At 35.3% G+C, this 25,227-nt stretch overlaps 1 protein-coding gene and 1 long non-coding RNA gene across 2 annotated transcripts; one reads left to right on the top strand and one right to left on the bottom strand.

The window, feature by feature from the left end:
• Positions 1-412: 412 nt before the first annotated feature.
• Positions 413-1,346, top strand: LOC120076439 (ethylene-responsive transcription factor ERF014-like). Its single transcript, XM_039030266.2, has one exon. The coding sequence runs from the start codon at positions 522-524 to the stop codon at positions 1,146-1,148; it is 627 nt and encodes a 208-aa protein (XP_038886194.1). The 5' UTR covers positions 413-521; the 3' UTR covers positions 1,149-1,346.
• A 9,971-nt stretch (positions 1,347-11,317) lies between these two features.
• Positions 11,318-14,734, bottom strand: LOC150029891 (uncharacterized). The gene is made up of 4 exons (XR_016527279.1): positions 14,452-14,734; positions 14,287-14,359; positions 14,099-14,183; positions 11,318-11,770 (listed from the first exon to the last, which is right to left on the bottom strand). It is a non-coding gene; the product is annotated as an uncharacterized LOC150029891 (long non-coding RNA).
• Positions 14,735-25,227: the final 10,493 nt, after the last annotated feature.

The raw sequence follows: 25,227 nt of genomic DNA, 5'->3' as shown, positions 1-25,227 counted from the left end.
TAATTTCCTTCCAAGTCATCTCCCAAAATTTCCCTTTCCTTTTAAAGAAACAGAACAAAAGAATAATCCTCACCATATAAACGTAATTATAACTATAAGTTTGAGGACGAAGTTTGACTTCTTCAATAATAAAGAGTTCTGTATAACTTTTCTTTATCTCTTGGTTTTTTTCAGGACCCAAACGTCATTTTAACTTTGACGAATTTTAGATTTTCAAATCTGTATTTATATTTATTTAATCTAAAAAATATCTGTCACCCATATCGATTTGCGTGTGTTTGTAAATCAAACCATTTACACTAAAAATTAAACATAATTCACTTAGGAATCTAAGTGAAATAATCAAACCCACAATTATTATATATAAACCCCAAAAATCTAGCCCTTCTCTCTCTATAAATACACCACTCGTTTCATTTCTCCTTCCCTCAATATTTACAGTACTCATTTCTCCATTTTCAAGCATTATTGGTTCACAAACAAGCTTTATTTTACTTTATATTTTTTTTTATCTGATCAACATGGTGAAGAAGGAATTAGCAAATGATGACAATCATTCAACGACACTTCCAACAAGTAAAAAAAAATACAAGGGAGTAAGAATGAGAAGCTGGGGCTCATGGGTTTCTGAAATTAGAGCTCCCAATCAAAAGACAAGAATATGGTTAGGTTCATATTCTACGGCGGAGGCCGCTGCGAGGGCTTACGACGCGGCCCTCTTGTGTCTTAAAGGCTCCTCCGCCAATCTTAATTTTCCAATCTCTTCTTCTTCCTTTGCTCATTTTCATAATTTTCTCTCTTCCAATCATGATGATCATAATAATGTCATGTCTCCAAAATCCATCCAAAGAGTTGCTGCCGAAGCTGCCGCGAACACCGCCTTCTTCGATTGCAATGTTGACAGTAATACGTTGGGATCTAACGATGTGCTGCCATCGTCGCCACCACCTTCCTCCTCCTCTTCTTCCTCTGTCTCGTCATCGTCCAATAACGATTCGTTTATGATGACGGATCCATCGTGGTTCAACTTTGATGACATACTCTCCCCTAAGTATGTTGGGCAAATGATGGATGGGACTCTATTTGATCCACCCATTATTGATGATTTTTATGACGAAAGTGATATTAGTTTATGGAGCTTCTGTTGAAAAAAAAAATCAATGTTTTATTTATTCTTTTTTTTTTTTTTTTAATACATTTTTTGCATATTCATATTGTATGATCCCTCAGATTGTTAATTTTACAAAATTACTGACAAAAGTAAAAATTTACATAATAATATATAAATATAGGTTACAGCCGCAGATTATTTTTCTGGGTTGGTTGATCTCTTTTGTTGGATTTCATATATTGTTCTTCTGTTCCATTTTGAGTCTAATTTGCTCTCTACACTTTTAATAAGTTCTTGGATTTTTAATTTTGTGTCTGGATAAAACTTTGCAGATTCATGAACTTAAATAATATCAAAAGTTCAGATATTAAATTTTTAATTTTGAAAAATTATAAATTCTTAGTTTAAGAAACAAAACCAATGACTGTATGTAAATCTGACATTGATCTTGATGTGTGGTTTGCTGTATGATTGTCTCAAAGTTGTGTTTCCAATGGTGTGTGTTTTGGGCGGTGGGCAGGTTTTGAAACTAAGAAAACAAGTCATGATATAATGTCAGAACTATGTGGTGAGTCCAAAAAAATATTATTAAGGATAGAAATACCGTCACACATCTAAAGATAAACAAGAAAACGACAACTTCTTCGTTGAAATTAGAAAAATTATACAAATTTAGAGTTCATTTGAAATGACTTTCTCATCATTGCTTCAAAATAAATTCGTTTGGTGGTCCATAATGAAATAGGATTGTAATGTAATTTAACAAAAAATCTATGTTTAGATTGTACGTTGTGAGGAAATTCATTTCATTATGACAGTTTTAATCTAACCCTCTTTCTCATCGTTTTCATATTTTACGATCTCATTTTCATTTTGTCCTCGATTATTCACACTTTCCAACACTCTTTTAATTCTTAGTAATCTTGATTACATTTCAATTTCCCAAACGCATCCTAAGCTTTTTGCATTTAAAAACATTGCTGTAAGATAAGTCCATGTTAAGAATGTTGTCATTTGTAGAAAATCGTGTGGAAATTATAGTTTTGAATAAATAAGAGAGATTACCATAAAGGACTAGAGACGGGAAAATTGTCAAAAACTTGTGAGGGGGAGCAAAGGTTTTAGTTTTTGGGCAATGAATGGTGAAGCAAAGAGTCAAAATAGAGAAAAGGGTAGGTCCAAATAGAGTCTGAAAATGTCAAATCCAAGCCCTAAAACTAGACAAATTTTGTTGTGGGGGATGAGAGATAGATATTTGCATATTGCACATGATATGTTTATTTTTGTTTTTGATGTTTTTAGTTTTTATGTTGGGTAAGGGTCATGGAGTCCCATTCTCTGTTTATTTGTTGTGTTGCCTTTTACATTGCATCTAGTCCATCACTCATTCTCTCTATTTTCTTTCCTTTTCTTTCTTTCTTTCAAAGTTCATGCACGAAATCCCTCCCATAACTTTTCATTTCACTTCACAATCATCACAAAATCAATTAAGGGGCTATTTCAGCCTTATCTTTTTCAAAAACCAAAATAAATCAAATCAGAATCTTTTTTTTTATTATTATTATTATTTAGAATATCTGAAGTTATGGTCTTTCCTTAAAAAACATAGATTTTAGTTGTGATAGAATAACTTGTCTTTTTAACCCTAGCTAGCTAGTTTTAATTTCATATTAATATGCTAGTCATGATTTTAGTATCACACAAATATGGTAATGTATTGATTAAGGCTTTACAAAATATCTCCCTAACCTTAGTTAAAAGTTAGTACAAAACTACAACATTGAAACACAATCACAATCTATAGTATATATAAAGAAATTCTTACGGGAGAATCTTTATACATCTTCATATTTTGTCATTCGTCACAACTATTCGAGCAAGGTGGTTATATGTAAAGTGGTGTATTCTTTTATGTATGAACATGTCTAGACCATAAATATATAAAACATCACGATCTAATGGTAGAGACATATTTAAATGAACAATAATGTCATTTTTTGGTTACAACTATTTAAGTTAAAGTGATATATCTTTTCGCATATGGATGTAGATATAGATCTCATATATGAAAAATTATGATCTAATAGTGGAGATATATTTGAACAAACGGTCACATTCTTTGCTATGTTATACTTGAGTGTGATTTAGATCATATATAGGAAACATCAATATCTAACGGTGGAGATATATTTGAACGGACAATCATATATTTTTTCTTTTAAAATTTCATAAACTTTTATTTAGTTTTTCTCTTCAAATAAGTTATAATATTATTGGAGTCGATGTATTAATTATAACTTTTCTAAAACTTTTTTCTCTATATACTAAAATAAACTATAAATTTCACGTGTGATATACATTTATACAACTAAAAGCACATAAATTTGAAGTATAGGAGTTCCGATTAATTATTTTTGTAATTTATAATTTAAACTCATGCAACCTCTAAATTCACTTTAGGTTATTTCTCATAAAAAAATACTTAACTTTTAATATTTTCATATAAATGAAAAGGTTAAACCGTACTAAAATTAGGAACTTTAATATTAATATTATTGAAATCAAAATTTTCAAAACCATTTTTTCGTAGAATCAAAATAGATTCGAAGTTACTTAGAACCATTAGATTAGAAAGAGAATTAGTGGATAGATTAGGCAACTTGAAAGGTTGGATGGCATATATAATTAAGCATAGGATACCATATAACATGAAATGAGACTGAAAATGGAAAAAAAAAAAAAGGTGGAAAAGAGCATTTTATCCCCAAAAAATATAAAAATAAATAAATAAAAGTGGAAAATAGCACATGATCAGAAATGACAATTTCCAATGTTGTAATATGACACATCATCACATGTGCCCTTCTAAAGCATATATTCAAAGTTCGAGATTTTTGTTACATTTTTTGTTTATTATTTCATATTATTCTATTTAATTTACTTTGATAATTTATATTTTTATTTTTTGTTAGTACATTGCTAATTTAGAATTAATGCTGTATATGTTTTCGTGCATTTTGTTTTTAGAGATGGGCATTTTTGGAAGTTAGATCCAACACAGAGCGTGAAATTAATGATGTGGGCTTGGCTTTATTAAGACAAAGTTGAGGGATAATTGATTAAATCAACTTATAATTAATTGCCGTTTGATAATATTAATGATGGATTTTTAGTATTGTAATAGAATAACTAAATTATACAAATAATAGTAATAATAATAACAAAATTGAAGTTTGTGTTTAGCACCCACCAGTTACGTTCAAGCTTTTCTCTTCCCATTAATTTGAACATGATTGAATTGATTAAGACATTGTATTTTCCGACATTTTTCTAATTTAGAAGTTAGATATTTCAAAATAAAAAATAAATAGTTCTATAAAGAAAATTATATTTTTATGGAGAGAATTCATTTTTAGATAAATGAAGAGTTTAAAAGTAATTGCATATTACTTGTGCAAAAGAGTTATAAGTTGTTGATGCTAAAATCTAGACAAGACAACAATAGAAATTTTATTTTTGTGAAGCAAACGAGGAACCTGCAAAAGGGAGTAACTTTGTTCACCGTGTGTTTGATGTCATGTCTACTTTGATGCTTAAGTCTGAAAACAAGTAAAGTTTAAAATTTTGAACTACTGGAACTTAGAGAATTCACTTTTCTCTTAAAGAGTTCCCATGATATATTTATAGGACTAGTTGGCTTAAACCGCTTTTGGATTCAATTTCAAAGTCGCTTTGGGATAATCCTACAACTTTCAGGTTGAGAGGTGTACTCTATTTTGTGTTCGACCAGGTCCACCTCAGCCAAGAGCAAGGCCCAACATCTTCCCCTAAGTCCATTTTGGTCTTATGGTGATGCTTTGGGCTGGTGTATTTACTAAACATCCCATTAGCTATCTTTATCGGCTTGACCTCGGTCCAAAATGGACCCAAACCTTGTTATTTTATTGGCCTTATCTCTTCTCTCCTTATTTTTTATCGATTATATCATCCGATCCAAAATTAACCACAACATAAGTAAATGGCATAGCAAGTATAACTCAACTAACATGCAGTATGTGTTCGCGATCATGAGGTCCTTAATTTATATCTCTAACCCTTATTCAATTTCCATGTTCCTGCATCACAACTTGATCATTTTACTGAATACCTCCCTATGGGAATTTGGACGGTTGCGCCATCCAGGATATAAAGTATTACTGTAGGGGTTGTTTCTAATGAAGTAGATTGATTGAGGGTTCATCGGGCACATATCAAAACTATGTCGTTCATCGCATCCTATGCACCATGCTGCAACAACTTGGATCACTGCGTTGACCTGATTTATGCCATTGGCATTGACTTGATTCATCGTCATAGCTTTGAATAAGTTAGTAAAAGTGGTAATTTGCGTTGAGAGAGTACTAGTTGCTTCTGATTGTGATGTGATACTTTTCTTTCCACAAATTTTGATCTGAAACCATTATCAACCCATTCTTCATTGTTTCGAAAAATTCTGTCCAAAATTTGTTTGCCCTCTGTGTATGTTTTATCCATCAGACCCCTACTGTCATAGAGTCAATTACTGATTACGATGTCTTGTTCAGTCCATCATAAAATATTTCCATTGTTATACAATCAGGTAGACCATGATGCAGATACTTTCGAACGAGTCATTTGAACCTAGCACATGTATCACTTATGGTTTCTGAGTCTTTTTGTTTGAAGTTGGTTATATCCCTCTTGCGACAAGCATTAACGTTAGGTGGAAAATATTTTTGCATAAACTTTTCACCATGCATTCCCATGTTGAAATCTTCTTTTGGCTTGAGAGAATAAGTCCTTTGTCGCGCTTCATCCCTAAGAGTAAAAGGGAACAATGATAGTCTAATCCCTTTTGTGGTGATTCCAAGAATCACGAATGTGTTACAAATCTCCATAAAGCTCTTCATATGTGCATGTGGGTCTTCTCTTGGAGTGCCCCCAAACTGACTAGCTGCTTGGATCATTTGCAACATGACTAGCTTCATCTCAAATCTCATGTCATGAAAACCCGGAGGCACAATCCCAGACAAAAAATTGTACAAATTCGGCGATGCATAGTCCTTGATTTTTCTATTGCGATCATGCACTAAAAGAATAAGGTTTACTTGTATGTCTGCGTTGTTTGCAGAATTTGGTGTGTTGGGCTAATTCAGCTGAATTCCCATATTTCTCTGTCTTTGCCTCTTGTTTCGGTTTGCTTTAACTCTTCTATGTATAGTCCTCTCGATTCCGGGGTCAGTCACAAACTCTGGTTGGGTGTCGTTGCTCATATACCGTTTGCAATATTCCGGTAAACGTTGTACTAGTCCTTATGCTAAGGAAGTCTGTAGTCAAAGCTGAAAACCCAAAAACCAAATTAGTGAATTATAATTTTCAATTCTGGGAAGCAGTGCCGAAAACTTGTTGTGTGCTCAATCGTGTTCTATAAAGCATAATAATATTCTCGTAAATTGCACAAGTTTTACTCCTAATAGCCCAAGTATAAATTAATCAGGAGATAGTCTCGGTAAGGATCGAGGTCGAACACGGGGATTTGAAATTAAATAAGAACAAAATCAGTTAATGAATCTCTACTCTCAAATGCTAGGGTGATGTGCATGTTGATAGATGGTAATAGGTTTGTGAAATGCATGACTTAAATGAATGCAAGTAAAGGTGTTGAGAGAGTGGGTAGGTGAAAGTGAAATTGTGAACGCATAGCACAGAAGCAAATGAAGATGAAACAGATGAGAAAACGGAGTTGGGATAAGCAATCCTCAAACCTTTTGAGCTTAACAAAAACTCATGTTCATGTTCATAACCTTTTGGACTCCACATCTTAGTGAATTAGCCATATTAATCATGTCTCCATGATGCATGCATGGGCTACTTGGAATATAAGGAAGTGTTTATCTCTAAACATTTCACTTACTCAGATCGATGAAATCCACAATCACTTGCTCTCTTGAGTAGTTAATTTTTATCTTATGAATCCAATGGTTAAAAGGACTCACAAGTCAAACTGGAAGCTTCATTACCCAAATGAATACTTACTTAATCACTAAGCTCATCGGAATGAGGATTAACTCATCCCAACTCACTAGAGATTTAGTTACTCATGGTAAGAAAAATAAAAATGGAAGAGGTAGAAGATGAAGTCATGATTAGATATTGAAATGTAAAATAGTTCGTTACAAGAGCAAATCGAAAAGTGTGTAAAAAAGAATGTACAAGAAAGAACAAAGTAAACTAAAAGGTAAAAGGTTGATGATGAGGATCATCAAACGACCTTCTAAAGCTTCTGTGATCTAAGATGGACGTGAAGCTGTGCTCTACGGTGGACAGTGGAGGAGATGCACTCTCGAGTCCTCTTCTCCGGTGGCAGCGACATGTGGCTGGTAATTCTCTCTAATTTCAAAGTTGTATGGAAGTCTCCATTCTCTCTAATTCTTCCTCTCAGAATATTCTCTAACTCCCTAACCATCCTCCTTTTAGTGGTGTAATTTTCTTTGTTCAAAACTTATTTTCTAACTCGCTTGGGCGAGGAATATATAAAGATGGTCTTGGAGACCACTTCTGCCACATAGGATAGTGGCAGGCGTGCGTCAGGGAATGTATGTGACTGTTCTTGCAGTTGTTTGTGGTCCCCTTCAAATGCATTGGGCTTTTACATTTGTCGCTTTCCTTGCTCTATCGTGTGCCTTATTATTGATCTTCTTTGCTTCTATTTTTCTAACCTCCGTTGATCTCAGTGCATGGCTTCTTTAGTCGTTTTTTCTTATATTCCTACATTGTAAACGCATTAGAGATATCATTTTTTCACTTAGGCTATCTTTTAGGTTTAATAAATGCATGGAAATTGATTTTGCCTTATTTTCTTCTAACGTGCATGTTTTTCTCACTAAATACTCCTAAATATTCTAATGTCAATAGACAATAACTTGTAGAAATAAAAGTTATCAGTGTCGTATATATTTCCTTTTCCAAGTTAACATTAAAAATGCCATTTTTACATCAATCTGATTTATTAACATTAAAAATGCCATTTTTACATCCATCTGATGTATTAGAAGGCTACACATTGCTACAAATTAAATGCTATTAAGAATCTATATTAGCTATTTTAATCATGAGAGAGTATGCATCAAATTATTCGATGTCTTGCTTTGCATATACCCCACAACAACTAATCTACTTACACTTAATTGGTTTATTCCTTTAGAAAGTTTAATCCCACATCTGATTCATGATATATATTCATAAACTTATAGTGAGCATATTTCAAGAACTTCTAAATTTCTTCATCAGTTGCTAAATCACAAAACAACCATAAATCATCAATCAACATTTTTCCTTTTCAAGATCATATACATGCTCAATAAAACACAAATGAATAACTATTTTCAATCAAAAGAAAATATTTGTGTGTATCCTATGTATCCATCAAGACCTTGAAAAGCCTTTAAACAATATCACACATTTTATAGCTAGATAATATCCTAAATAACAATCAAATTCTACAAGCTTTACCATAGAAATGATAAATTTTGCATATTTCATACTACCAACAAGCTAGGTAATAGGTAAAATAATATTACAGATCACACTGAAATAAAAGTAATAATAATATTTTCAACTTCATGGAAGAAACATAATATGACAATTTATAACATGAGTCATACATAAACTTTGTCAGCTATAACATATGGAACATTATTTCTATTCATGATCTAAGAAATGCTCAAATTGATCAAAATAATGTTTCATTTAAGGTATGAAAAATAATACAATAACAATAAAATTATTATTTTCTTATTGTACATGTCATTTGCTACTCACAAAATACTATAATATATACTTATCAAGTAAATATTGAATATTATGCTTAAATATAGTATTGAAATAAAATTGCTAAATTCTCATGCCATATGTAAAAATTTGCTTTTTGGATCAAACTACCCGTCAAAATATCTTCACCATATTTGAAAATTAAGTATGAATTTGAAACTATATTTTGAATAAAATTAAGAAAATCTCATTATCATGATCATTTATTGAGAGTAATAATAAAGCAAAATTGGATGCATTTATGGAACAAACAACCAAAACCAAAGACCTTTTATCACAAGCACCTATGACCATTTATTTGGGTCATTAATTCCTTAATTTTTACTATCCAAAATTTATTTTCCAAAGATAAGTAAATTTGAAACACAATCTTCAAATGCATAAAAATTCACAACAAACAATAATAATCACACAACCAGACAATTTCTTTCTACATAAATTATTTCAGATTATGCAAATAAATAACAACAAAAATCCAAAGAAACTCACCTTTGAACACATTATTCTGTTGATTTAATAATTGAATTCTACTCAATTATGCATGCAAGTTCACATGCATCATAAGAAATTGTATTGAACATCAATACTTGGCCAACATTATCACAAAGCAAAGACAGCTTCTTCTATATTGCCAATTTTTGGCTTCTTGACGATTTAGCCAATCTGTGAAGAACGTCTGCTTGCTGAATTCTCGAAAGCTGAAGGCGACTCCACTGCAGGAATCATATCATCCCAACACTTTTCTCTCGAGAACATAAACACTTCATTATCTTCATAATATTCTCTCCATTTCCATCACTCCTCTCCCTTTTATATTGTTTGAAGGCCACACGTGATGATACCCAATTTTGGCTGATTGCCACAAGAAAGTGAAAGCTCCTTGGAGCATAATCAAATCTCTGGAACTTCCTTCCAGCTTCATTTTTCTTGTCACACTCCCTTCTAGATTACTTTCTTAATCTAAAAGGAGATATAAAGATAATAAACATCAACCCTCTTGTGACATTTACTGTCCACTTGTTTCCTGCTTAATCTGATATTCAACAGATATATATATAATCACATCATAACCTGCAGTGTCATGGACAATCAAGAACTTCATATCACCTATGCATACATGGATATATACAAACATATATAACCAAGTAGTTTATCTCTCATTTCCTGCTAATATGTTTTACATGACAAATGAAACCAAAACTATATACATACTAAAATCTAAGAGAACTCTGAGCTATCTGATAACTTGATGTCTTGGTAGATTGGGACTGGGGTAGGCTAGGCACCGGAAACTCTTCCACTACTTGGGGGAAATAAAAAATTTAAAAAGGGTGAACTAGGAAGCTCAGGGAGTGATGAGTTTAAAACAGTAATGTTTGTACACATTTATAAGTATTTCAAGTTTAGAAACATCTTTCCATAACTTTGATGAACATTTCCAAAATTCAGAAATCACAAATCATGCTTAAGAAAATTTTATAAAATTAGCGAACCTTAAAACATAATAAAGCATTCTCCTACTTTTATCATTCATAACATCACATTTAACCTGTACACAAAACCTTCCTTGAGGTTGAGCAAGCTCAATAGACTCAACGTTGTTAGCCTTAGCTAATGTAGTGTAAACTCGATGCTATGCGTCGATATCTCTCATACATGCATATAGAAATGACCCCAAAGGGCTTAGCACCCCTTCATACAGGCCAAAGCCTACATGTGTGCCAAGGTGGGTCTCAAAGACCTATATCATACTCATATACTGGATTCCTCGTATACCTTCTTCTACCTTGAGTATTGGGAATCCTTAATAACATTCCTAGGGTACAAAGCATAGTGGTTTGAAAACTATTCTTTTAAGGCACTAGAGTTCATAAATATCATTTATATGTCATTCCCTTGCTTAAAAAAAAAATAATTTTTCACATGCTTTAGAAAATCCATAAACAATCTTTGAATAAAAATCTTGAAGAACAAGTTCTTTTCCTTTATAAAGATATCATTTCAAAAATAGACTACCAAAGCTCAATTCAAATAAATCAAGCTTAGGACATACATTTAAGATAAGTAGCTCATTTCATAGGAAATCATAGTTAAGACCTTAACAATTTTTTTTTTAAAAAAAAAACATTTGTCACTCACAGTCAATGACGAGCTTAAGTGGTTTATTGGTTATTCCGATCTCCGTTTGACCTAAAAGTTAGATCATAACCCTTTGTTAATGTCTAGTCGCTTAATTCCCATATCCTTTAAATAGTCCACATATATATTCATACTTTCCTTAGATTGTATTTAACTCTTAAGATCTCTTTAGAGTCCATACTTAGTCATTTAGGGCTATAATGTCATAAACACACCAAATTAGTCTTAACTCCAACTTACCAACTCCAATGCTCAAGTGAATGTCTAAAATAACAAAATGACTGAGACAAGGCAATCGGTTTAATTGATGGGCAGTTGGGTGCACAACAACGATTGGGCATGGGTGTTAAGACATCCACACTAGGTAGGATAATGGCTGACAATTCACGCACAAGGCATTAAGTGTGTGCATAGGCAGGGCCTACGGCCGTTGGACACCTGGTGCTGTGCATTGAGTGGCCTAATGGGTGTCGAGTGTGTGAACGAGTGAGGCACGTCGCTAGCCATCAAGTGGGCGCACGGACGAAACAATGGACGCACAGATGGGTGCTGCGAGATGCACGGACGCATGGTGTGTGCGACTGGTGTGTGCGCACAAGGCACGTGCGCCCATCGAGCTCCACCATAGCCTGATCTTCTTCAACCTTTAGCTGCAACCCCCTACTCGATTCCCTGTTTTCCAATTGCAAGTTTAGTGCATTTTTTCATCATTTCCAACCAATTTAAACACATAGTTTCTTATAATGTAACCGAACAATAAAGAAACTAGAAGTTTTAATATGTTATTTTTCTGGTTTAACTTGTTTTGCAAGGAAAATAGAATTGTGAGGCACAAGACAGTGAGGTATACACCTCAACAAAATGGAGTTGCTGAAAGGCTTAATAGAACTATGTTAGAAAGAGTAAGGTGCTAGCTATCAAATACTCTATTGCCTGAGAAATACTGGGCAGAAGTAGTATCCTATATAGTCGACACCCTAAACAGATGTCCACATCAGTCTATTAAGCTAAAGACACCAGAAGAAAGGTGGACAGGATAGCTTCCCAAATTAGAACACTTGAAGGTATTTGGGAGTGTAGGGTATGTGCATCAAAGCCAAGGTAAGTTGAAACCTAGAGCTATTAAATGTATGTTTCTAGGTTTTACACCTTGAGTAAAAGGGTACAAATTGTGGCATCCTATTGAAAAGAGATGTATCAATAGTAGGGATGAGGTGTTCAGAGAAAATGAGATGTTCATGTTAACTGAGCAACAACCTACATCTATGTCTAAAACTTGTAGTACAAGGTTTGAGGTGGAGCCACTGAATGAACCAGAAACCTCCATTTCACAATAGAACTTAGAGTTTGAGAGTGAAGACATTGTAGAGGCTGGGGAAAATATGTCTAATGAATAATAAGAGATACAGGAAGACCTACAAAATTATTCCTTAGTAAGGGACAAGACAAGAAGAACAATTGTGCCCCTTGCTAGGTACTCAGAACCTAACTATGCTAGTGTTGCTTTAAGTGCTGCCATTACATTAAGGAACAATGAACCTACAAGTTTTGAAGAAGCAACTAATAACCCTAATGCTAGACAATGGATTGAGGCCACGAATGATAAAAATGAGATCTCTTAACCTGAATGATACCTGGAAACTAGTACCCTTACCTAAAGGGTACAAACCTCTCTCATGTAGGTGGATATACAAGTTTAAAGAAGAAATTCCATAAGTAAAAAAGTCCATATTCAAGGCAAGGCTAGTTGCAAAGGGGTTCACACAGAAAGAAGGCATAAATTATACAAAGATGTTCTCCCCTGTTGTGAAACAAACATCCATTAGGCTACTCATTTCCTTAGTTGTTCAAAAGGACATGGAGTTAGACCAATTGGATGTGAAGACTACTTTCTTACACGATTTTTTTGAAAGAAACCATCTGTATGAAGCAACCTTAAGGATATGTGAAGAAAGGTGAAGAAGAGCTAGTGTGCTTATTGAACAAATCAATTTATAGGCTCAAGCAGTCTTTTAAGTGTTGGTATGACAAATTTGATGAGGTAATTTCTAAAATAGGATTCAAAAAAAGTTCCTGTGATTGGTGTGTGTATACTAACACTAAAAGTTTTGAAGAACTTGCTACTCCTATATGTAGATGATATGTTGTTAGTAGGAAGCTCTAAAGAAGTTATGAGCCAAGTCAAGGCTCTTCTAAAGAAAGAGTATATGACATGAAGGACCTAGGGGAATCAAGGAGAATCCTAGGAGTTGAAATAGACAGGGATAGAAAACATGATAGACTTTATATAAGTCAGACTGACTATTGTGATAAACTGCTACAGAGGTTTAAAATGAGTCATGCCAAGCCAGTCATCACCCTTCTTGCACCTCATTTTAAACTCTCAGCTGTTAATAGCCCCAAGAGTACAGATGAGGATCATATCAACTTTATGAAGACAGTACCCTACTCCCAGGCAGTGGGATCATTGATATATCTAATGCATCTACAAGGCCAGTTTTGTCTTATGCTACAAGTATGGTCAGTAGGTATATGTCTAATCCAGGGAAATGCCATTGGGAGACTATCAAATGAATACTAAGGTACCTATGCTCCTCCAAAGGAGCTCGAATCCTATATAAACATAATGATCCTTCTAATGATGAAATCTACGGATATGTGGATGTAGACTATGCTGGAGATCTAGACAGAAGGCGTTCATTCTCATAGTATATTTTTCTATGGGGAAATAATATAATAAGCTGGAAGGCTAACCTACAATATGTTGTAGCCCTATCTACAACAGAAGGTGAGTTTATAGCCTTGTCCGAAGTAGTAAAAGAAGGCCTATGGTTGAAAGGGTTACTAAATGATTTTGGTATCATACAACTTAAGGTGAGAATTTACTGTGACAATCAAAGTACAATATATTTATCTATAAATCAATGGTTTCACAGCAGAACGAAGCATATTGACATTAAATTCCATTTTATTAGACAAGAAATTGAAAAGGGAGAAGACCTCTAACAATGTGGCTGATATGTTGACCAAGACTGTCCCTCAAAGCAAGCTTGTTGTTTTCTGGAACTCTTTGGGTTCGAGCTACCTGAAAATGGTTAGCTCAAAATCAATACAAAATGAACAGAGAGGTTCACAGGATGCTTACAAAGGTGGAGATTGTAACAGAAAAATAAAGAAATTAGAAGTACTTATATGTTATTTTTCTGGTTTTTTTGTTGTAACCACCGGCTCACGTTGAGCTCATCTCTTTGTAAAGAAATTCTACATATAAAAGAGAAGAAAAACAGTGTGAATGAGAGAGTTCAAAATCTGTAAAACTTCAAAGAAAAGCAATAAGAAAGTGATAGCCTCACTTTGAACAGTGGGTGTAGGCTTTCTGGCTGAACCACTTAACTCCAGTGTGTTCTTCCTTCTTCTCTTACCATCATCTTGTTCCTCTTTGCATCTTCTACTCGTTTTTGGTTTCATGCAGGTGAGTCATTGAAGGTTTGAGCTCAAGATCTTCATCATCTCTATTGAAACCCTGCACAAGCTAAAGGTATATGGAGGAACGAAGACTTCCTCGAAACCCTCATATGATTTCTCTTGTTTTCCCACTCAAACTGATTGACAAAGCTGAAAAGAGTTATTAGCTTTAGCTGATACATGGCAAAGTAGCAGGCTTTATCAGGCAGCATCAGATCTTTCCTAAATCCACTCTCATATTTCTTGGGTTGGTTCTTCAAGATTGGTGTTGGGCTGTCTGAGGAGCCATCGCTCCAGTTCCCAATTCAACGACGACCCAAAATGTTCGGGATATTTATGATAGGTGGGTAAGGACAAATGAAAAAGCCCGGGCCTATATCTTGGCGAGTATATCTGATATACTCAACAAGAAACATGAGGTCATGCCCACAGCTCGTGAGATCATGGCATCATTACAGGAGATGTTCGGGCAACCATCATCGTCTGTGAGATATGAAGCCATTAAATATGTGTATGTGACATGTATGAAGGATGGGACCAACGTGAGAGAACATGTTATCGACATGATGGTCCATTTTAACATCGCAGAGGCTCACGAGGCTATGATAGACGAAACAAGTCAAGTGAGCATGATACTGGAATCTCTTCCTGAGAGCTGTCTATCGTTCAGGACAAATGTTGTCATGAACAAAATCACTTATAACTTAACGACATTGTTGAATGAATTGCAAACTTATCAATTGATGATGAAACTCAAGGAAAAGGAAATAAATGTTATTTCTAAACCGAAAAAGTTTTACAAAGGGTCTACGTCTGGTACGAAACCCATTAATGATAAGAAAGTTGGTCTTCTTATTCTTCTAAAGATAAAACCATACAAATGAAAAAGAAAGGAAAAGGGAAAAAGAAAACCGATGCAAAGAAAAACAAAAACAAAACTCCCAAGGGAAAATGTTTCCATTGTGGAGAGGTTGGGCATTGGAAGCGTAATTGCCAGAAAAATTTGGCTGAAAAGAAAGCAAAAAATAATAAACAAGGTAAATATGATTTACTAGTTGCTGAAACATGTATAGTGGAAAATTCTCACCTTACCTGGATATTAGATTCAGGCGCCGCTAATCATGTTTGTACTTTTCTACAGGAAACTAGTTCTTGGAGAAGACTTTCTGAATATGAGATGACTTTCAAAGTGGGCACAGGTGAAGTCATTTCAGCCGAAGCAGTGGGAGATGTGAAGTTGTTTTTTGGAGATTCTTTTATCTTACTCAAGAATGTGTTCTTTGTACCGAAGATGAAAAGGAATCTGATCTCCATTTCTTGTCTTTTAGAAAATATGTACAGTGTATCTTTTGAATATAATGAAGTGTTTGTTTATTCAAGAGGTGTTCATATTTGTTCTGCTAGACTTGCAAATAACTTATACATATTACAACCAACAGAAGCAAAAGCTATTTTAAATATAGAGATGTTTAAAACGGCTGAAACTCATAATAAAAAGTGAAAAATTTCTCCTAACGCCTATCTTTGGCACCTCAAACTTGTTCACATTAATCTCAACAGGATTGAGAGATTGGTAAAAAATGGTCATCTAAATAAGTTAGAAGACAGTTCCCTATCTCCATGTGAATCATGTCTTGAGGGAAAAATGACGAAAAGATCTTTTTCTGACAAAGGTCTTCGTGCCAAAGAACCTCTTGAACTTATACATTCATTGTGGTCCGATGAATGTTAAAGCTCAAGGAGAATATCAGTACTTCGTCAGTTTAATTGACGATTACTCTCGATATGGCTATATTTACTTAATCAGTCACAAGTCTGAAACTTTTGAAAAGTTCAAAGAATTTAGGGCTGAGATTGAAAATCAGTTAAGTAAAAGAATTAAAACACTTCGATCTGATTGAGGCGGTGAGTAAATGGATTTGCAATTCCAGAACTATCTAGTAGATCATGGAATTCAATCCCAACTCACAACACCTAAAACACCATAGCAAAACAATGTTGCAAAAAGGAGAAATCGAACCTTGTTGGACGATCAACGCAATGACGGCCATGCGACAATCGATCAAGAGCTTTGCGATCAATGCAACTTCAACTGCATGCGGTAATAAAAAACAACACTGCATGTAGACAAACGATCGAAGATGCAAAAGAGCAACGCAATTGCGGAGGATTCAAAAACGTGTATAGCTGACCGTTCTGCATTTCTGACAGGATTGATTGCGTAATAGAAGGAATATTCATTCCACCATTTTCGAAGTTGCCATAACAATAAAGTTGAGTCCACAAGTCAGAGAGTCAAAGTTGAGCCTATAAATAGCCTCTAAAATTCTATTGGAAAAGATACTTGATACAGGCATATTTTGAGATTTGTATATTGAGAGAAAGACTGGTCTGAGTGTTGATCGGAGAAGATCCAGGAAGATTTAAGAGACAAGGTCGAGAGGTGAGTCTCAGGGCAAATCCTTTCAATCCCCGCTGTGAAGCTCTGTACCAAGGTCACTCCTACCGGACGAGCAAGCCTGAGAGGGAAGCTTTTCCTTCCATTCACTCCATTCACCGGCAAGCAAATCCACCGTCCAAATCTGTGTCAAGACGTTGGCACTCTTCTGTATTTGTTTCTATCTCTTATCATCAATTGTATTCATCTTCTTAATCTCTATCATTCACACCATGTATCAGACGCTAAATATGAGTATTAAATGTCATGATCATTTTTATCTCCATCTTTCTATCTATTTTCGTTCCTCCATTAATCACTTTCTCCATGAAGTTTTCTTAATTCCTTAGTAATTAGAATGAATTAAACAAGTAAATTAATCTATGCTAAAGAAATAAATATGTTTAGCTAAAGCGTGCTAGACGGCATCTTCACCTGTGAGAGCAGAAGTGAAGATGCCATTCTGCCTGTCGAGAGAAGGTTAGAAGAATGTGTTAACTAAAGCGAGAAGTACTTCAAGAGATGGAAGCAACCTTACGTTCATTACGTTCATACTTGTTTCACCATAGAGATGTGGGAACGCAGCCGATCACCGAGAGGTGTACGCCAAAGGAAAGCGGAGCCGTAGTTAAATCTTTAACGCAATTAAGGGACTTGCGATGTTTATAACAATTACCCTTTCTATTTCTGTTTCATACACAAAGACTTGCCACCACATAACACGACCCTTTGTATAATCTTCACAGTCAGTCCCAATCTCAGTATCATGTATCAGTATCCTGTATCTTGTATCAAAATAACTTAGGTTTACTTTTATCGCATTATATTTTATTATCGCAACTTTACTTTACCGCATAATTTTACTTTGTCGCAATTTTAAATATATGTACACAAACAACTTTTATTAATTGAAAAACCCCCGATCGCATATATCACGAACGTAACGCATTAACTAAGAAATCTCTGTGTTCGACCTCGGATCACTCTAAGAAACTTGCGGTAGAATTATACTTGGTTTCAATGCAAGGAAACTTGTGACAACACATAGCATACTACAAGCATTTCGTTAATAACGCATACATCTAGAAGTAGTATCGCATATCATCGCATCATCGTATTATGCGCTTACAAGTTTATGGCACCATTGTCAAGGATTGGTTAACGTTAGTGTTGAGTATGTTTGTGGTATTTTGTAGGATATATCTCTTTGTACTGGCTGTTCATCGCGGAAAGCAGTCTGATGACTTATGAGTACTAGAGTAATCCAGATATTCTAAGCGGACCCAGAGATCAAATGTATTATTCGGGCAAGAGCACATAAGGGCCGAATTAAGTGGTGAACAAGCATGGCTAATAATAATAATGAGGCACCCGCAGGGAATCCAAGGGAAAATTGGCCAGTACAAGACTCCATATTTCTTACGGCTGATCGCAACGCCCCTATGAAAAACTATGCAGCGTCGAATTTTTATGACGTCTCGCCAGGAATTTCAAGACCCATGGTTGAGGAGGGTGTAAGCTTTGAAATAAGACCTATTATGCGGCAGATGATTCAGAATGTGGGGCAATTTGGAGGATTAAAAGGAGAAGACCTACATATTCATTTGACGAGTTTTGTAGACATGTGCAGCGCATTCTCCATGCCTGGTGTGACTCAAGAAGGACTTAGGTTATATCTTTTCCCGTATACACTGTGAGATGAAGCAAAGAGATGGGCTCAGTCGTTAGAGCCGGATGAGATGGACGCATGGATACCATTGACTTGGGCAAGCAGGATTAACCGCTTGCGGGGGATGCGATTGCGGTAATTCTACGAACTTCTTTCAACCAACATCTCTATCTATGTTTCCTTGCTTTCTTTACAGCTTTCCTTTACGGCTTTCTAGATTGTGTTATTTACTGTTTATTAGAATTAGCCTTTAATGCTTTCTGTATTTACCTTCAATTTAGTTCAGTTGCATATTTCCACGTCATGTTTAATTACTTTAATTTGTATGCATTAGTAGCGTTGTTTTTAAATTTTTGTGAATGACTGGATGAAACGTTGAACACCACAAAGTCTTTTTGACTTGAATTATTGATGAATTAAAAAGAAAAAAATGGTATGTAACGCAATGATGGGTACATTGTGGGATAACAAGAGACACCTTGCGTCCTTTACACTCAACTGCATTGCATTGAGGGGTGTGTTGTGCGCATATGTGTCCTCTGTTCATCCTTAGCGAAAAATGCACTATGTTGAGGTAGTGTTGTGTTGGTAGAAATATCGTGCGCCCGATCCTCCAGAAATGCATTGAGTTAAAAGGTTTGTTGCGGGGATGTATACGTTGTTGCCCGTCCTCAGCAAAAGTGTATTTGTGTTAATGGAAGCACGGTGTTAATTTTTAAGCGTGCACCTATCTGAATCAAATTCAAAGATAATTTTAATTCATTATTTTTGTGTTAATTAAATTCTTTGATTCTTTGTACAAAAAAAAAAATAATAATTGTATTGCGTTAATTGTAGTTATTTGTATACTTAGTTAATTTTCAATACAACTAAGTAACAATTCTATCCATATGCCTGTGCCTCTTCTTTATCATCCTTTGTCAACTTTGCGATATTATTAATCTTTCTTTTTGTGTTATTCATTGCGCTGTCATGATGTATAATATGCATTCACTTAGAAACATTTTCCATACTTTGTAATTTCTAACTAACACTTAGGTAATTCGTATCTTAGCAATGCTTTACCTTTTACCTTTCAAAATTCTGCTCAAACCTTCTTTTTGAAATTTTGGCTAAGTGTTTGTCTATTCTGTCCAAACAACGCAATGAGACCCTTGCGCATCTCTAAATTTTGGGGTAGGGAAGGTCTGAGCAGATGAGATCAAGAATATGCGGTCATCAAGAAAAATGCGTTCATTTTTCATCTAAAAAAAAATCGTATCAACTCTAATGTCAACGCAAGGGAAACTTCAAAAACATTCTCAACCTGATAAGAGTTAAGTTGTGAAAGGAGCCTGCTCATAGTTGAATGTTCGCATGACACCCGTGGGAACAAGCCAAAACGAAGGTGGGATTCCAGGAACAACGCAATATGAAAAGAAAAAAATGCATAAGAAAAAGAAAATCAAAGAATGCAAGAGACAACTCCTCTAAAATTCATGAGTTAAAGTTGAGATTGGCACACAACCGAAGTTGGATGTTCATATGGCACTCGTGGGAACAAGCCAAAACGAAGGGTGTAACCATGACCAACAGTCTCTAATAAATGATGCAACGTTTGACCACCGCATCCAGACGCATCAAGTTGTTTTGACAAGAAGAGGTAAACATTCTTTTTAAAACTAGAAAAGCATTTTTTAGCAGAAATTTGTAGTATAGAAGAATAAAGTAGGGTTTTGTTATGAATCAGCAAGGATAGAAGGAAATTGCGTTGTCAAGTAATGTGCCTAGTGGAGCATTCGGAGCAACCAATCGACGCAAAATTTAGGATAGGAATTGAGCATTATTGTCTTAGTAGAAGATATGCTTGAGGACAAGCATATATCTAAATTTGGGGGTGTGATAACTTGTAGAAATACAAGTTATTTATGCTGCTTTATTTAGATATTGCGGTTAAAAGAGAGAAAAGTTGCGTCAATTGTATGGAAATTGCCTAAGAAATGCAAGAATTATAAATTGTCGTCAATACACCCACTGACACCATCGCAATGGTAGAAAAGGATGTTTCAATTCTGTTTTGCAGGAAATCAAGTCACCGTATGCATTCATGGCTCAAGAGAAAAATATTAACGCATTTACGTCGCATTGCGCCTACCATTCAGGAATGAATAGACGATCAACGTAATGATGGCCATGCGACACTCGATCAAGAGCTTTGCGATCAACGTAACTTCAATCGCGTGCGGTAATCAAAAACAACACCGCATGCGAACAAACGATCGAAGATGCAAAAGAGTAACGCAATTGCGGAGGATTCAAACACGTGTACAGCTGATCGTTGTGCATTTTTGACGAGATTGATTGTGTAACAGAAGTAATATTCATTCCACCATTTCTGGAGCCGCCATGACAATAAAGAGGGGTTCACAAGTCAGAGAGTCAAACCTGAGCTTATAAATAGCCTCTGAAATTCTATTGGAAAAGATACTTGATACGGGCATATTTTGAGATTTGTATATTGAGAGAAAGGCTGGTCTAAGTGCTGATCGGAGAAGATTCGGGAAGATTTAAGAGACAAGGCCGAGAGGTGAGTCTCAGGATAAATCCTTTCAATCCCCACCGTGAAGCTCTGTACCAAGGTCACTCCTACCAGACGAGCAAGCCTGGAAGGGAAGGTCTTCCTTCCATTCACTCCATTTGCGGGCAAGCAAATCCACCGTCCAGATCTGTGTCAAGACCTTGGCACTCTTCTATATTTGTTTCTATCTCTTATCATCAATTGTATTCATTTTCTTAATCTCTATCATTCGTACCATGTATCAGACGCTAAATATGAGTATTAAATGTCATGATCATTTTCATCTCCATCTTTCTGTCTATTTTCGTTCCTCCATTAATCGCTTTCTCCATGATGTTTTCTTAATCCCTTGGTAATTAGAATGAATTAAACAAGTAAATTAATCTGTGATAAAGAAATAAATATGTTTAGCTAAAGCATGCTAGATGGCATCTTCACCTGTGAGAGCAGAAGTGAAGATGCCATTCTACCTGTCGAGAGAATGTTAGAAGAATGTGTTAACTAAAGCGAGAAGTACTTCCAGAGATGGAAGCAACCTTGCGTTCATTACGTTCATCCTTGTTTCACCACAGAGATGTGGGAACGCGACCGATCATCGAGAGGTGTACGCCAAAGGAAAGCGGAACCGTAGTTAAATCTTTAATACAATTAAGGAACTTGCGATGTTTATAACAATTACCCTTTCTATTTCTATTTCATACACAAAGACTTGCCACCGTATAACACGATCCTTTGTATAATCTTCACAGTTAGCCTCAATCTCAATATCATGTATCAATATCTTGTATCTTGTATCATAATAGCTTAGGTTTACTTTTATCACATTATATTTTATTATCGCAACTTTACTTTACCGCAAAATTTTATTTGTCGCAATTTTAAATATCTATACACACACAACTTTTATTAATTGAAAAACCCCCGGCTGCATATATCACGAACGTAACGTATTAACTAAACAATCCCTATGTTCGACCTCGGATCACTCCGAGAAACTTGCAATGGAATTATACTTGGTTTCAACGCAAGGAAACTTGTGACAACGCATAACATACTACAAGCATTTCGTTAATAACGCATACATCTAGAAGTAGTATCGCATATCATCGCATCATCGTATTATGCGCTTACAAAGGGTTATTCAACAACCTAAACGCTACATGGGCTTAATAGAAACTCAAAACATCATATAAGATGATGGTTTAGAGGATCCATTAACCTTTAAGAAGGCAATGGAAGATGTTGACAGGGAAAAATGGATAAAATCCATGAACGATGAAATGGAGTCTATGTACTTCAACTCAGTCTGGGTGCTTGTAGATCAACCACAAGGTGTTACACCTATAGGTTATAAATGGATCTACAAGAGAAAACGAGACCAAACTGGCAAGGTACAGACTTATAAAGTCGAGCTCATGGCAAAGGGTTTTACCCAAAGAGAAAGAGTTGATTATGAAGAAAATTTTTCTCCTGTTGCCATGATTAAATCAATAAGAATACTTCTTGCCATTACCACATATTATGACTATGAAATATGGAAAATGGATGTCAAGACAGCTTTTTTGAATGGCTATCTTGATGAAAATATTTTTATGTCTCAACCAGAGGGGTTCGTCGAAACAGGATAGGAACAGAAAGTCTATAAGCTTAATTGATCCATTTATGGATTGAAACAAGCGCCCAGATCCTAGAATATAAGATTTGACACTGCGATCAAATCTTACGGCTTTGAACAAAACGTTGACGAACCTTGTGTATACAAAAAGATAGTCAACAAAGTTGTAGCATTCTTAGTTCTGTATATTGATGATATCTTGCTCATTGGGAATGAGATAAGATTTCTTGTTGATGTAAAGAGATGGTTAGCATCACAGTTCCAAATGAAATATTTGGATGATGCTCAGTATGTTCTAGGAATACAGATCTTTCGAAACCGAAAGAATAGAACATTAGCACTGTCTCAGGCATCTTATATTGACAAGATGTTGTCAAGGTATAATATGCAAAATTCCAAGAAAGGTTTATTACCTTTAGGCATGGAATTCATTTGTCGAAGGAACAATGTCCTAAGACATCTCAAGAGGTTGAGGAGATGAACAGAATTCCATATGCTTCTGCAGTTGAAAGTTTGATGTACGCTATGTTGTGTACACGTCCCAACATATGTTTTGCAGTTGAAATCGTTAGCAGGTTCCAATCTTATCCTGGACACGGTCATTGGACCACTGTAAAAAATATCCTCAAGTATCTTAGGAGAACGAGGGAATATATGCTTGTGTATGAACCTAAGGATTTGATCCTTACGGGATACACTGATTCTGATTTTCAGACTGACGTAGATTTTAGGAAATCTACTTCAAGATCAGTTTTCACTCTTAACAGAGAAGCTATAGTTTGGAGAAGCATCAAGCAAAGTTGTATCGCTGACTCCGCCATGGAAGCGGAATACGTGGCTACATGCGAAGTTGCTAAGGAAGCAGTATGGCTACGCAAATTCTTAGCTGATTTGAAAGTCGTTCCAAATATGCACCTGTCTATCACATTGTATTGTGACAACAGTGGTGTTGTTGCTAACTCAAAGGAACCTAGGAGTCACAAGCGTGAAAAACACATTGAACGAAAGTACCATCTCATCCAGGAGATTGTACACAGAGGAGATGTGCTCGTCACAAAGATAGCCTCTGAAGACAACCTTGTTGATCCATTCACCAAAACCCTCTCGACTAAAGTTTTCGAGGGCCACCTAGTCGGACTAGGACTCTGAGTAGTGTAATCTAGGGCAAGTGGGAGAATGTCTATGGTATTGTAAATGCCCTAGTTTATTGTATTTTTTCCATTATGTATCTCAACATTATATTGTATATATTTGTTCTCACTAGAGTTTTAGTTCAAGTGGGAGATTGTTGGAAATGTCCTAGAACTCGCAGTTCGTGTTAAACATTCTATTTAATCAATAACAATGACTTGTTGATTTTGCATCTTATTATGAAAATCCAATAAACGCATCCTTGGCTATAGTCTGAATGTTGTAACTTTATGTAGTGACATAAACAGGATCAAGTTGACAGTATATAGCCTAAATGGTCTAATAAGTATATGGATGAAATTGGGTATCTCATCCTGATAACACTATTGGATGCAACCCACTCTGTAGTTGTTACAAGAAGTTGTAAAGTTCTACAAATGATGTCATCCATAAATCGTTCATATTGAGACATGAGAGTGGGGGTATCCTATGCAATGAGTTTGCATATAGACTGGACCACGAAAATAGTCACTCTTCTTTATAACGATCGTTTATTGTTAAAACTGACTATTTCATTTATTATATAACCTAGGTTAACTCGATCTAAATCCTGAGCTAGCTATGAACTCCTGTTTGTTCGGGATTATCCTTTGATCTACAAACGGTGAGAATAGTCCAACAGCACTGCTCAATAAGCTTACCATTTTGGGGATAACACCGGATGAATAGCTGGGGACATAGTATTGCAAGATGGAATTCACTCCTACCCTATTTAGGGTTAGCAGATAGGTTATTCTCTTAAGTATTGACTCCAGGTCTTGAACAATCGGGGCCTCGCCTTCTCATGATAGAGAAAGGATTTGATTCATAGAGATTGTGAATCAAAATCGTTCATTAAAGGATTAGTAGGAACTTAAGGAACAAGATGTAGTCACAGAGGTAAAACGGTATTTTTAACCTAGCTGTGATTACGAACAACCTGTGAAGGATCGACTTACTGATTATGGTTATTAAGTGGACATAATATATCTATAGTGAGGGGAGTTCAACTATGGGCTATAGTGGAGTGTCCCATTAGTTAACGAATGGGGGTTAGATCAGACTAATGAGTTTAACCGATTAATCTCGAATCGTTGAAGCCCATGATCTGTAGGTCCGCGAGGTCCCCCTACTAGCTCGTAATGGATAAGCTTTAGGGTAGCTTAAAAGATTAATTTAAAACGTTCAAATTAAACGGAACAAGAGAATAAATATT

Source organism: Benincasa hispida, unplaced genomic scaffold (genome assembly GCF_027475165.1).
Source record: "Benincasa hispida cultivar pf3 unplaced genomic scaffold, pf3_genome.v1.1 HicScf826, whole genome shotgun sequence".
Taxonomy (NCBI): domain Eukaryota; kingdom Viridiplantae; phylum Streptophyta; class Magnoliopsida; order Cucurbitales; family Cucurbitaceae; genus Benincasa; species Benincasa hispida.
This window is presented reverse-complemented; position numbering and strand designations above follow the sequence as displayed.

What these genes read in the sequence shown, in the direction of transcription:
- LOC120076439 (XM_039030266.2), top strand. Translation starts at nt 522, where the DNA reads ATGGTGAAGAAGGAATTAGCAAATGATGACAATCATTCAACGACACTT.